Here is an 11983-nt window from a genome sequence, read left to right as displayed (position 1 = left end):
CAAGATCCACTGTGCCAGAAAAAGCTGAAACTTATGTGGAAGCATCCTGGGATAGTGTAGATTCTAAATTGTTCAAATCATGACCCCCGGGGATTGGGTGGGACCACAATGGGAAATTAAAGTTTTACATAGAAATATATAGGAAAAATCTTTGAAAATCTTCTTCTCAAGAACCACTGGACCAGAAAAGCTGAAACTTATGTGAAAGCGTCCTGGGATAGTGTAGATTCTAAATTGTTCAAACCATGACCCCAGGGGGTTGGGTGGGGCCACAATGGGGAATCAAAGTTTTACATAGAAAAAAATAGGAAACATCTTTGAAAATCTTCTTCTCAAGAACCACTGTGCCAGAAAAGCTGAATCTTATTTGGAAGCATCCTGGGGAAGTGTAAATTCTAAATTGTTCAAATCATGACCCCTGGGGATTGGGCGGGGCCACAATGGGGAATTAAAGTTCTACATAGAAATATATAGGAAAAATCTTTGAAAATCTTCTTCTCAAGAACCACTGGGCCAGAAAAGCTGAAACTTATATTGAAACATCCTGGGATAGTGTAGATTCTAAATTGTTCAAATCATGACCCCCGGGGGTTGGGTGGGGCCACAATGGGGAATCAAAGTTTTACATCTAGTAAAGTACAGAATGGCCAAAGCTTCTCAGGTGAGTGATGTGGCCCATGGGCCTCTTGTTTAAAAATGTGTACCTGTTTCTTTGAATTAAAATACACACAAATACCGTTTAAAAATCATGGAGAGTAGACCTAGAGATAGAAAAAATTTGTAAACGTGTTTAAAAATGTACCATTTTGTACCAAATGTGTGATCTGGCCAATTTTCAAGTTATTTTTTAGCAAATCAAAGCTCAATTTCGTGAAAATATTTTCCTTTCCTGTTGCACAGGAACCCGATAAATAAAAAAAATGTTAAAATTTCATGTGACATTTTCATAAGATTATCACTTTCAATTATGCCCAGATTCCTGCCGAATGCCAATCAAAAGCGCTTACGTTCTTTAATACGTATTAAAAACTTCTGTAAGTTAAAGTATTTGCAGATTAAACATTTTATTTTTGGTTTACTGATAATATTTCAGGAATTGTTATACGTTTGCAGTCTAGTATGAGAATGAATTGACTAAAAACTTCACAGAATGATAAGCATATTGGCATTTATACACTACTCTTAAGACGACACCCCCCCCCCCCCCCCCCACCCCCCACCCAAAAAAAAAAAAAATTCAAAATTTTCTGCAATATGCTTTCTCTTTCTTAAGAATATATATACATTTGATCATTTTTGTTATATACTTATTATTGATCAGTCTGACTAAAACCAGCCCTTACTATTTCACTTCTAACAAATTGAAATAGTAGGAACTGGCTTTAGTCAGACTGCTTTATTGATAAACTTGTATGTTAAGAAAAAGACACCAGACTAGAAAAACTTAACATGGACAGACAACGGACGTTTTGCTTATAAATTACGATTTCTTAAGGCCTGCTATCAAGAATAGGCTGTCAGTTGCCTAACACGTGTAGAATTAAGTTTTTCTTTATATTTCAAAATAAAAAGACCATTTTGATAAATTTTACGTAAGAAATATAAAATTTTACGGCTGACGATAATGACTTCACACATGGGCATGTAATTGCCAACGCAAACTCCTTTATTACTTCATTTTAACGGCTGAAATTTATACAACACCAAAAGGGGTGTCAGTCCTATTCCCCATTGCAATTTCAGACATTGGTTGAAACTATTTAACTAAAAAAAATGAAAAACTGCTCACATTCTCTCTTCTAAAGTCATGACATCGGACAGTTTTTGTCATAACCTTACCTGTATTTTCATGACAACAAGCCATTTTTATTGCTTAACTTTAAATGTTTCTGACAACGGTACTGTCTTGGAACTTAACGTGTTCCTGGCCGTGTATAAGGCCCATGGGCCTCTTGTTTTTGTTCCCCTACTCTGCCTGTGGGTAATAAGAAATCAAACTTAAAACATTCAACATGTATACACATGATGCAATGGTGCCTCTTTCAAAATTTTTGAATTTCATGGAATGTGGTTAAAAACAATAATGAAATTAAATTGTTGGAAAGTACTTACATATGATACTTAGGTGACCTGTGGGCCTCTTATTTAAAACACAAACCTATTCAATTGGAAAATTGTTACATGATACTCATATGACCTATAAGGTCTTGGACCTCTTGTTTAAAACATACCAAACAATTAAAATAATACTAAATAATCCTCTGGCATTCACTTCAAAATTATTCAAGGTTTTACTTTGTTTACACACATTTATACATATGTTTAATATTTATACTTCATATGAAAGAATTGAGTTTTCACAGAACAGAATGCTTATATATCAGTACTATTGCATACCTCTTTTTTTTATTATTATTATATTGAAAACAACACAATGATGTGTTTCACTGGAGATATTTGATTTTCTTCATCTGTCTGTTTCCACACTGAGCAACAAACAGATTGTCATTTGTATCTGTACACAGTCCATAGGGTTGACTCAGTCCACAGTCTATGTAATGGAGGAACTGTCCATCCTGGTCTATGATGTGGACACAGTCATTGTTATGATCAGCCGTAAGGATGTGACTCTGACTGTCTGTGGTGATTCCTTGTGGATAGAATAGTTGGTTCTTTGGAGCAGGAGTATGTCCAGTGTACCTGAATCTCAGTTTCCCGGCCTGATTGACCACCACTACTGCATTAGCTTCACTGTCAGACACACAGATATCCAGGTTCCTGTTCTCAGTAATGTAGTATGTGTAATAAAGACCAGATGAATAGAGAGGTTTACCTTTATCATCAAACTGAATGGTTTGTTTCTCTGTGGAGCCAGAGTAACGGACAACTTTTGTTTGTTTGTAATCATCACTGACCATGATAACCAGGAGGTCACCAGAGGAGATACTACAGACACCGCGAGGTTCCCAGTTCTGTAGTCTGATCACCTCCTCTATCTTCTCATTCTTCACAATGTTCACAGTTCTATCACTGTAATCAGTATAAACTAGATCTCCACTTTTTGTCACTGCTATGTTATATGGTATGTTCCCTGACCTGGTTGTGATTGACTTGAGTAGTGATCCCTGATTGATGCTGAAGAGTTTCATGGTGCTGTCATTTCCTCTTGTCCAGATTTCATCATCACTCAGACAGGACACACGGTAAAGTTCTCTATACCCAGTGTCTATGGTGGTGACAGTCTTTGGTTCATCAAGCAGCTGTTTTACTGGAGGAGAGGATCCAGCTTCTGGTGATTTCTGTGTTGTCTTCATGCTGTAGCCATTTTTATCTGAAGTAAAAGAACTTGGTGATAAGGTGCCAAACAGTTTACAAAGTTCCTCATGGATTTTTCCTGGTATGAATTCGGGTAAAGACAGTGTAATTTTGTGCGGAAGATTTCTGTATATTTGTACATTGGGTGTGACACTAAATAGTTTTGACAAGTCATTAGTGTCTATTGCTATTTCAAGTGAATGAATTTCATCCTTGATGTCAGACATTGTCTTGTTTATTTCATCCAGATGTTTTTGTAGAGTTTGTAACTGTGTGTTTTTCATCTCATCAACTTCAGCTTTAAGTTTCTTGACAAGTTTGTCAATTTCTCTGTGCCAGTCTTCTCCATGTTTTGTTATGGCTGTTGAGAGATCTCCATATTCCATTTCTAACTGACTCATTCTGTTTTGTACATCAGAGGCAATGTCCTGGTAGGTGGGATATATTGTACCATTTAATTCATTCCTCTCTTTAATAATAATATCCTTCTTTTCATTCAGAACTCGCAGAATTTTAGATAATTCATGACATAAATGTTGATTAGATTCAATGCAGTCGCTGCAGACAGGAATGTCACATTGTTTACAGTACATAATGCATTGTTCTTTGTTATGAGATGTACATATAGGGTAGAGGGGGGTGGATTTTCTCAGCTTGAAAGGGACAACTTCATGTTTTTTGGATTCATCAGATATCATATGTTTTCCTACACAGACTGTACACAGGTTGACAAGACATGTATCACAGTGCATCTGTACCACAGAGGTCTCACACAGGTCACATCGCATCACGTCCTGGGCACTGGTACGGGGGTCCATCATTTCACATAAGCATAAAAATTTAGCATTAATGAGTATACAGGTTTGAGGCCAAAAAATGTTTTGATAGAGCAGAAAATAAAATTGTATATCTGAGGCCATTAAGCATGCAGAATTTTTTTCTTCAGATAATCACATGTAGATAGCGATAGTCAAGTCATCATGTTCAAGATTTTTTGAATCATTGAGTTAAAGAGATACTGTTTACATAGGTAAAGCGTACAGTACTGAATTTTCAAAATTTGCAAAGAGTTACTGCAATGTTTATTACCTGATTTAAGTAACAGTGGCCGTCCTGTCTCTTGATCTCTGTATATACTGACACACATGTATTATCTAGTAGTCTTTCTCTATGGACTGATCATGAGATATGTATACATGTACCTGTGTTATCTACCTGTCAGGTGATTTTACTTCCTGGTCCATAAGGGGCATTTAAACATTCAAGCAAACATTCTTTGTATTGCAGCTTTTTTTTTTTAATATGAATAATGCACTTCATGTGAATTTGACAGTCATCATAATTTTCTACTGTAATTAAACATAATTAAAGACATATAATGCAACGTACAATCTACTCTTTCCACTCATGATTTTCTGAGAAGTCCAAAAAATGTTCTTAAACAAAAAATAAGTTTACTTTAACAGGAGTTTTGACCAGATATAAAATGATGAAAATGCTAGAATTTTATGAAGAGTTTTGACCAGATATAAAATGATGAAAATGCTAGAATTTTATGAAGAAAAATGAACTTAAATATAGTTTCAGTTGGTATTTAAAAAAACGAATTAGAGAGGTTGTAAAGTACATGTATTACCAGGCAGCACAAAATTGCAAATAGGTCATTCTATATCTCGAACATTAATTTAACAAAAAATAAGAACATTTAAATATAAAAAAAAATTTGTAGTGTTTGTCCCTAAGCACTAAACAAGTAAAAAAAGATTTTTAAAAAATGTTCTCAAACTTTATTTGGAAACATGTGGACTCCATTGTATAGATATGAATATACATAAACATAGGTAATCAGAGATCACAGATTTTGTTGTTACCTCACAGAGCTCAACCAACAAAAAGGGTACAAAAAATTCAAAATTTAAGCAATTTGATCTGATACTTTGTAATAGACCTATATAAAACTTCAGACTAGTTTTTCATCACAAAAATGTTATTAAAATCCAGCATCTGAAGCAAGTTTATTATTAAATAAATGATGATGAAAGGTGCCTCATCTAAAATGGTTAATTTCAAGGCCCCTGGGTCAGGGTACTTGGGGTGGGGGTTACATAGTCTGAAAATATATAAATGCTTTGAAATGTACTTTTTGGTATTAATCAACCACTTGTGATGAAATAAAATTCATTATAAAACTACCAAAATATAGAAATTTGTGCCCCCAGGTTCAGTGGTTCCTTTGGGGTGGAGTGCACAACTGGTTATAAGGTGGAAATTTATTTTCTCTTTGTTACTAAATAAACCTCTGGGTATTAAGTAACCAAAGTAAGCAAACTAAGTGCATAGTTATTATAAGCAATAGTGCCTCTTTTAAAGTTTTAAATTTCTTGGCCTTTGATTTAAAACATGAACCAATTCAATAGTTGGAAAGTTGTTATATGATACTAAGGTGACCTATAAGGCCTGTGGGCCTCTTGTTTTAATCACTGACATTAACAAAACTAAATTTGTTAAATTATTTAGTGAAATTTCAAGATGTTAAAAATTAGTTGAATTATTCCATGAAATTCAAGATGTTAAAATATATTAAAAATTACCAAAATTAATATTTTTTCATGTTTGTAAATTGATATTACGTGTATTTTGTTTCAGCCTATTGCCTTGACGACCTATGTCATGGTAACAGAGATGTTTCCGGCTTCCAATCGTTCCTTTCCCTCGGTGGGCATTAACTGTTCCTGGGGGGTGGGGCTGGTGATGCTGGCAGTCCTGGGGTACTTTATACGAGACTGGAGAACCCTACAGCTCGTGATCTCAGTACCAAATTTTCTCACTCTCATTTATGCCTGGTATGAAAATGCTTTACCCACTGTTTTATGATTCTTAAAAAATCCCTACCTATCTTCTGCTGTTTTAATATCTGCATTAATTTATGTAAAATCACCCAATATAGAAGGACTCTTTATTAATTAATGTCATTTATTTTTTGTTACATATACATATGAATTATAAGTATTTTATAGACTTTTAAACCAATACTTCATATTGTACAAATTATAATTTTACCTCTAATTCAGATATAAATAACCAAAATACTGTTGTTATCAGTGGTAAATTTCTTTGTGATCTAGGTTTTTACCAGAATCTATTCGATGGCTTATAGCTAACAAGAAGTATACTCAGGCTAAATCTGTGGCAAAGTTTGCAGCTAAAGTAAACAGGAAGGAGATTCCAGCTGAACTGCTAGCTATCCAAGAACAGGAACCAGTGGACCCAGCTGGTGTGGGTCAAAGTCAAGTGGGTCTCCTGAGGTCAAAGGACACAAAGAAATATACCGTCCTTGACCTCTTCAAGACTACCAAGTTGAGGACATACACATTAATCATGTTTTATTTATGGTAATTTTTTTAATAAATACATGTATGTATAAAATTAAAATCAACTCTTAGGAAAGCATTGTTCATTTACACAAATGATTTGGAATACATGTACTAAAATAATTGTTGTGAGCTTTTAGATTATTCAACGTATTGAAAGGTATCGTTTAATAATGAACTTTTATTGATAAGGATATATTGAAATGTGATAGTTCATATTTGTTCCTGTTTTATAGGACAGCTGACAGTGTGTGTTATTTTGGGATTCTCTTTGCCACGCCCCAGCTCCATGGTAACCAATTCCTGAACCTAGGGATCAGTGGGATTGTTGAGATCCCAGCTCTGATTATCTGCATGTTTATCATCAACTGGTACTGGAATTATCTCCCTTGTTTTTTAATTTTATGAAATAAATAAATCATTTAATATAATGGATTTTAAAAAAGTCGGGGGGGGGGGGTTCTGTCAGAAGAGGTCTCTTGTTTTCGCTTTCAGTAACAGGTCACGGTTTCTGTTTGTACTGAATTATTTGTTTTCTCTATTTTACAGGGTTGGACGTAGAAGACCTGTCATATTCTTCCTACTGTTGTCAGGGATCATGAACATTATAACTATATTCATCCCCAGTCAAACAGGTAAAATCACGTATGTAAACTCATTAACATCCAGACAAAGAAAAAGATGGACCAGCACTGTTTCTCATTGTATGTACCTAATTCATCAGATTGTTTTTAGATTCTGGTGTTGACCTAACCTGGTTACAGATAACAGCCGCCATGATCGGAAAGTTTGGGATTACTGGGGCTTATTCTCTGTCCTACCTTTACTCCTCAGAAATCTTTCCCACAGTTGTCAGGTATGATACAGTCATTGGACAAAAGAAATTGTTCTTGATGTCAAAGTGACAGTGTTTATTTACATTAATTACTACCGTATATATATTTGCCTAGAAGTTGATAATTTGGGAGTTGAATTTTTGTCAGAAACTGTCCATTTTTGTCAATTTATAGGCGTCTTGTTCATAAAAAAACTCGGTACTTAATAAAAAAATCCTTGTAAATTAAAGCATTTGTACTAAGCCATTTTTATTTACATGTATTTGTAGAAACCAAGCCGTGGGGCTGTCGTCTTTCTTTGAGAATTTAGGTGGAATAGCTGCACCTCTGATAGTCTATGCAGTAAGTATTTGTATTTCAGGATTTGTTCAGTAAAACAACACTTATTTCAGTCCTATATATGGCTACCTACCAAAATTTTATTCCTTTAATGTGGCCTCAATATGTCAAACATTATGCATAATTTTTTTCAAAACAAAGCATTAACAGTAGAAAAACAAATCTCAGTATTTCAAAAATATATAAAGGGTATGTAGGAATTTTCAAACTAGAAGTTGCTTTAAATCTGAGAATGTTTCCATTTCTGTATTTTAGACAGTGAATTACTCTATAATTAACTTCCTCTGCCTTTTGTTTTCAGACCAGCAGCTCCCAGTCTTACATTCCTTTAGTCGTGTTTGGAGTGATCATGGTTGTGGGGGGAATCTTGGCATGCTTTCTCCCCGAGACTCACAAGAAACCCCTCCCCGAGACCATCGAGGACGTGGAACATTTCACCAGAGGGGCAGCCACTCAGACTGAGAACACCTATCTCTGACCAGGTCAAGGTTACATACCTGATCAGGTCAAGGTCACTTGGGTGACACACGGTCACAAAGTTAAACGTGGAGTTCAACCACAGTTTCTTTATGTTCTTTACAATTAACTTTGACATTTATTTCAACAAAAGAACAAACCTTCAAATGATTGTGTCGATCACTATTGTGCCAAAACATTCACCTCAACAGATGTTTTAGTGCTACTTGTTTTGATCTCATTATGTTAGACATATCTTGTAGTGTTTGAGTTATTTTTGATAGAATTATATTTCTGATACCAGTGTTTGATTGTTTTATTGCAGTCAATCTGTTTTCATGCATTTACATTTATTATTAGTGAAATATAGATCTGGTTATATAGCATTTAAATTACGTCCCTTAGATGGATTTTATGTTGTAACATAAACAATACATGTGTTGTTATTGCTCAATTAACTAATGTTTCAAAGACCACTAAATCAAATAAGAGTAAACATCAATATTAATGTTTCTTATAAAGAGGATTTCTTAGGAGGGGCATTTACTAGTTTTACTTTTGGTTTACTTATCTGACACAGATAAAGGCAGTTCTTCATTAGTGGTAAATGTCTCTGGAATTATTATACTTAAAAATATAGGAAAAGTATATATGAAATACCAGATTTGTTCTGTATACTTGGTATAAATGACTTGATATTGTAGAGAATGAATACCTTTATTTAGGTAAGAGGTCTTAAAACAAAGTTTATGATTTGTTATTCGTCAGAGGCAGTTATTTGTTTGTTTGTTAAGAGTTTCTGGTACTTTTATTTTATTTTATTCTTTATGTTTTTCTGTCAAAATGTCAAAATAACCATTGTGAATCAATAATTTTGATGTTTCTTTAATGTGACCTTTTTTAACTACACATGTACCCATATTTAGAAACATATCTATCCCATGAATGAAGGTCAAAGTCAATGGTATATAGACAGCAGGGAACATTTGAAGTGCTTTTCTTTTTATTTTATTAAGGAAGCTAGCACTCTCCTAAGCATTTGGATTTCAAAAGTAACAGGATTTGTAAAATAGGGTTTATACACCTTATTACATCATGTTATTAAAAGAGAAAGTCATATACTTTTAAGAATGTTTTTTTGGAAATTTTAAGTGCTGTCATATCTCTAAAGTATTTTATTCTTTATTATGATAGTAAATATATAAAAAAAAACATTGACAGTATAATTCTCTCAGATGCATAAATCTTGAGTTACATTATTCATTACAAGTTTGTTTTTGTTGTGTTTTTGATCAAATATATTCTGATGAGAAGGGGTTTCTTTCTTGTATGTAAAGAGTGAAGTTGAGTTGATATCAATAAATTAAAAAGACTGATAAGATATTTGTTGAAATTTTGTTTTTCTTAAAGAAAATATTGAGGGATCCATACACACATGTGAATGTTAATTATGTCTTTGGGCATCAAGTGTTTGGAAATGCATAAAACATGTTTGTCAAAGCAATCAACATACATATTCAATATTCTTACATCAAAACAAGTTTATCAATTGCAGGCCAAACTCAATTGCAAGATCAAGAGATCAAGATTTTGAAATCTAAAAAAAAATTCTCCTCACAAGGAATACAGTGAAATATGAAATTCTTAGCATCAACTGTCAAAACTTACTACTGGTCAAGGTTAGTTTCTCTAAAAATAGCTCAATCTCCAGTCCATGGTCTATGGGTCAAAATATTGTGCCCAATGGAAGGTCTTGTCACAGGAAAAAGTCACCTTGGTTATAACTTTTGAATGAGAAAAGAAAGGGATTTAATTTTTTCACTTTTATGTTGCATGTACCTTGGAAAGAATCTATCCAATATAGGGTGCTTCGACTTTGGCCCCTTGACCTTGAAGTTTGACCTACTTTTCAAAAATTTTATCATTACTTTTACCTGTTCATAACTTTTGAATTAGAAGATAAAGGACTTTCTTATTATTTATATTACCTATTACAAAACATTTGTAAATAGATTTTGTTTTATGACCCCTTTGACTAATGACTTCAATTTTCAGCCTATTTTCAAAAATATTAACATTGGTAATAACTTTCCAAGGGGAGGGGATAGAGCATTCATTGAACTTTAATATTTGGGGTATTTTAGTACTGCGTCTAAAACTTTCTCCTTCTTGTAAAATTAAATTATTGCATAAATTCCTCAAAGTGTAGGAAGAACAACTCCTCATATTTCGTGGAAAGATCTGTGATATGTGTAACGGTTTTGTTGGCTTATTTGGGAATCCTAAGATTTAAATTTAATCTCATCCAATAGGTGCCTGTAAATAAATCTGTGACAGTCATTATTCCAATGGACTCAAATGGAGATTTTGAGAAATACGTGATGAAATCCTCAACCCAAAATCAAACCAAGACATGTGATCAAGGGTGGACATATTGTAACAGACTTGTGTTGAAGTAATTGTGTGGTCGTTAAGAATGAACAACAAGGCTGTTGGTTCGCGTTGAACAAGACAGTAAATCTTTATTCAATGGATAGATAATCATCAATCATCATCATCAAAACCCTATAATGAAATAACAAATTATAAATTCTAAGCATAATAACTATAAAGCTATTCATCAATATATATGTACAAATCAATATATCATATAGCTTTATCCGAATCAAGGGAGATAATTCAATTACATGAAAATTACATAATAAAATCTCCCATTGCTTTAATTAATGAATATTTAGAATAAAATCTTTACAATAATTATTATTCCAATGTATATGTACATTATCAATTATTGTTTAGCATAAAAACAATGAACATGCGTACCATTCAATGGGAATGGGTCAAATGCTGTACAACAGCATATAAGCTGCATACACAAAACTGTATATGTACTAGGATAATATCTACAAATCAACAATAAACACCTTTGTAGATATCTATACTAATCATAAAATAAAGTTTACTTTAAAAATATGAAAAAGTGAGACAGCACTGTATTTACTATTTACACATAACTCTATATCTAAGGTCTCACTCTCATTATACATTTACTCCAGAAAAGTGATTAAAGGAATTAAGTGCAAAAATTACAGATTTCACATTTAATAGAATTAGAATTATATTACTCATTAGTATTAAAGAATTACTTACCATGCAATAGGAAATGTTGGTCCCAAGGTCAATGTCTGATTTGTAAAACAACTATGGAAAATCAGAGACAAAAACACTTCCAACACATATGGCAACCAAGCAAGAATTACCCAAAAATACAAAGAAAACTTGGAGGGAAACACAAAAACCAATAGAAAACGATAAGACAATACTAAAAAAACCAATGAAACTAAAAGATACAAAATGACCATGGCCAGAATATAATTAGCACCCTGAGGCTAACTCTGGACCTCTCTGGAAAAGAATCATTTAAAAATCAATACACTTAACTACAGGTTAAATGAATAATTACATAATTCAGCTGTAGAAGTGTGCTGCAAGTAAAAACATATATAATTAAATAAATGAATAGATGCACATGCAATATGCATTGCTATGCACATGTGCATAATATATAAAACATGAGTCTGTCACAATATGGAAATGAATTTGATCCCACCATATTAACAGAGGTATGAATATAAAATAAGCATTTCTGGAAAATTAACAAACAAA

The 11983-nt window shown here is 33.2% G+C and overlaps 2 protein-coding genes across 2 annotated transcripts; one reads left to right on the top strand and one right to left on the bottom strand.

Moving 5' to 3' along the window:
- Positions 1 to 2443: 2443 nt before the first annotated feature.
- LOC134255699 (uncharacterized) lies at positions 2444 to 4431 on the bottom strand. The gene has a single exon (XM_062738215.1). It carries the CDS (start codon positions 4233 to 4235, stop codon positions 2445 to 2447), a length of 1791 nt encoding a protein of 596 aa, XP_062594199.1. The 5' UTR covers positions 4236 to 4431; the 3' UTR covers position 2444.
- Positions 4432 to 5954: 1523 nt separating this feature from the next.
- LOC134255700 (organic cation transporter protein-like) lies at positions 5955 to 8673 on the top strand. Its single transcript, XM_062738216.1, has 7 exons — positions 5955 to 6158; positions 6441 to 6707; positions 6923 to 7057; positions 7236 to 7321; positions 7422 to 7542; positions 7792 to 7864; positions 8163 to 8673. The coding sequence occupies exons 1-7, from the start codon at positions 5986 to 5988 to the stop codon at positions 8337 to 8339; spliced, it is 1032 nt and encodes a 343-aa protein (XP_062594200.1). The 5' UTR covers positions 5955 to 5985; the 3' UTR covers positions 8340 to 8673.
- Positions 8674 to 11983: the final 3310 nt, after the last annotated feature.

The sequence above is a fragment of the Saccostrea cucullata genome, unplaced genomic scaffold (assembly GCF_032062105.1).
Source record: "Saccostrea cucullata isolate Sc308-1 unplaced genomic scaffold, CSIRO_AGI_Scuc_v1 ctg16794, whole genome shotgun sequence".
NCBI classification, from domain to species: Eukaryota; Metazoa; Mollusca; class Bivalvia; order Ostreida; family Ostreidae; genus Saccostrea; species Saccostrea cuccullata.
Note: the sequence above shows the minus strand (reverse complement) of the source record. Positions and strands in the feature narration are given on the sequence as shown.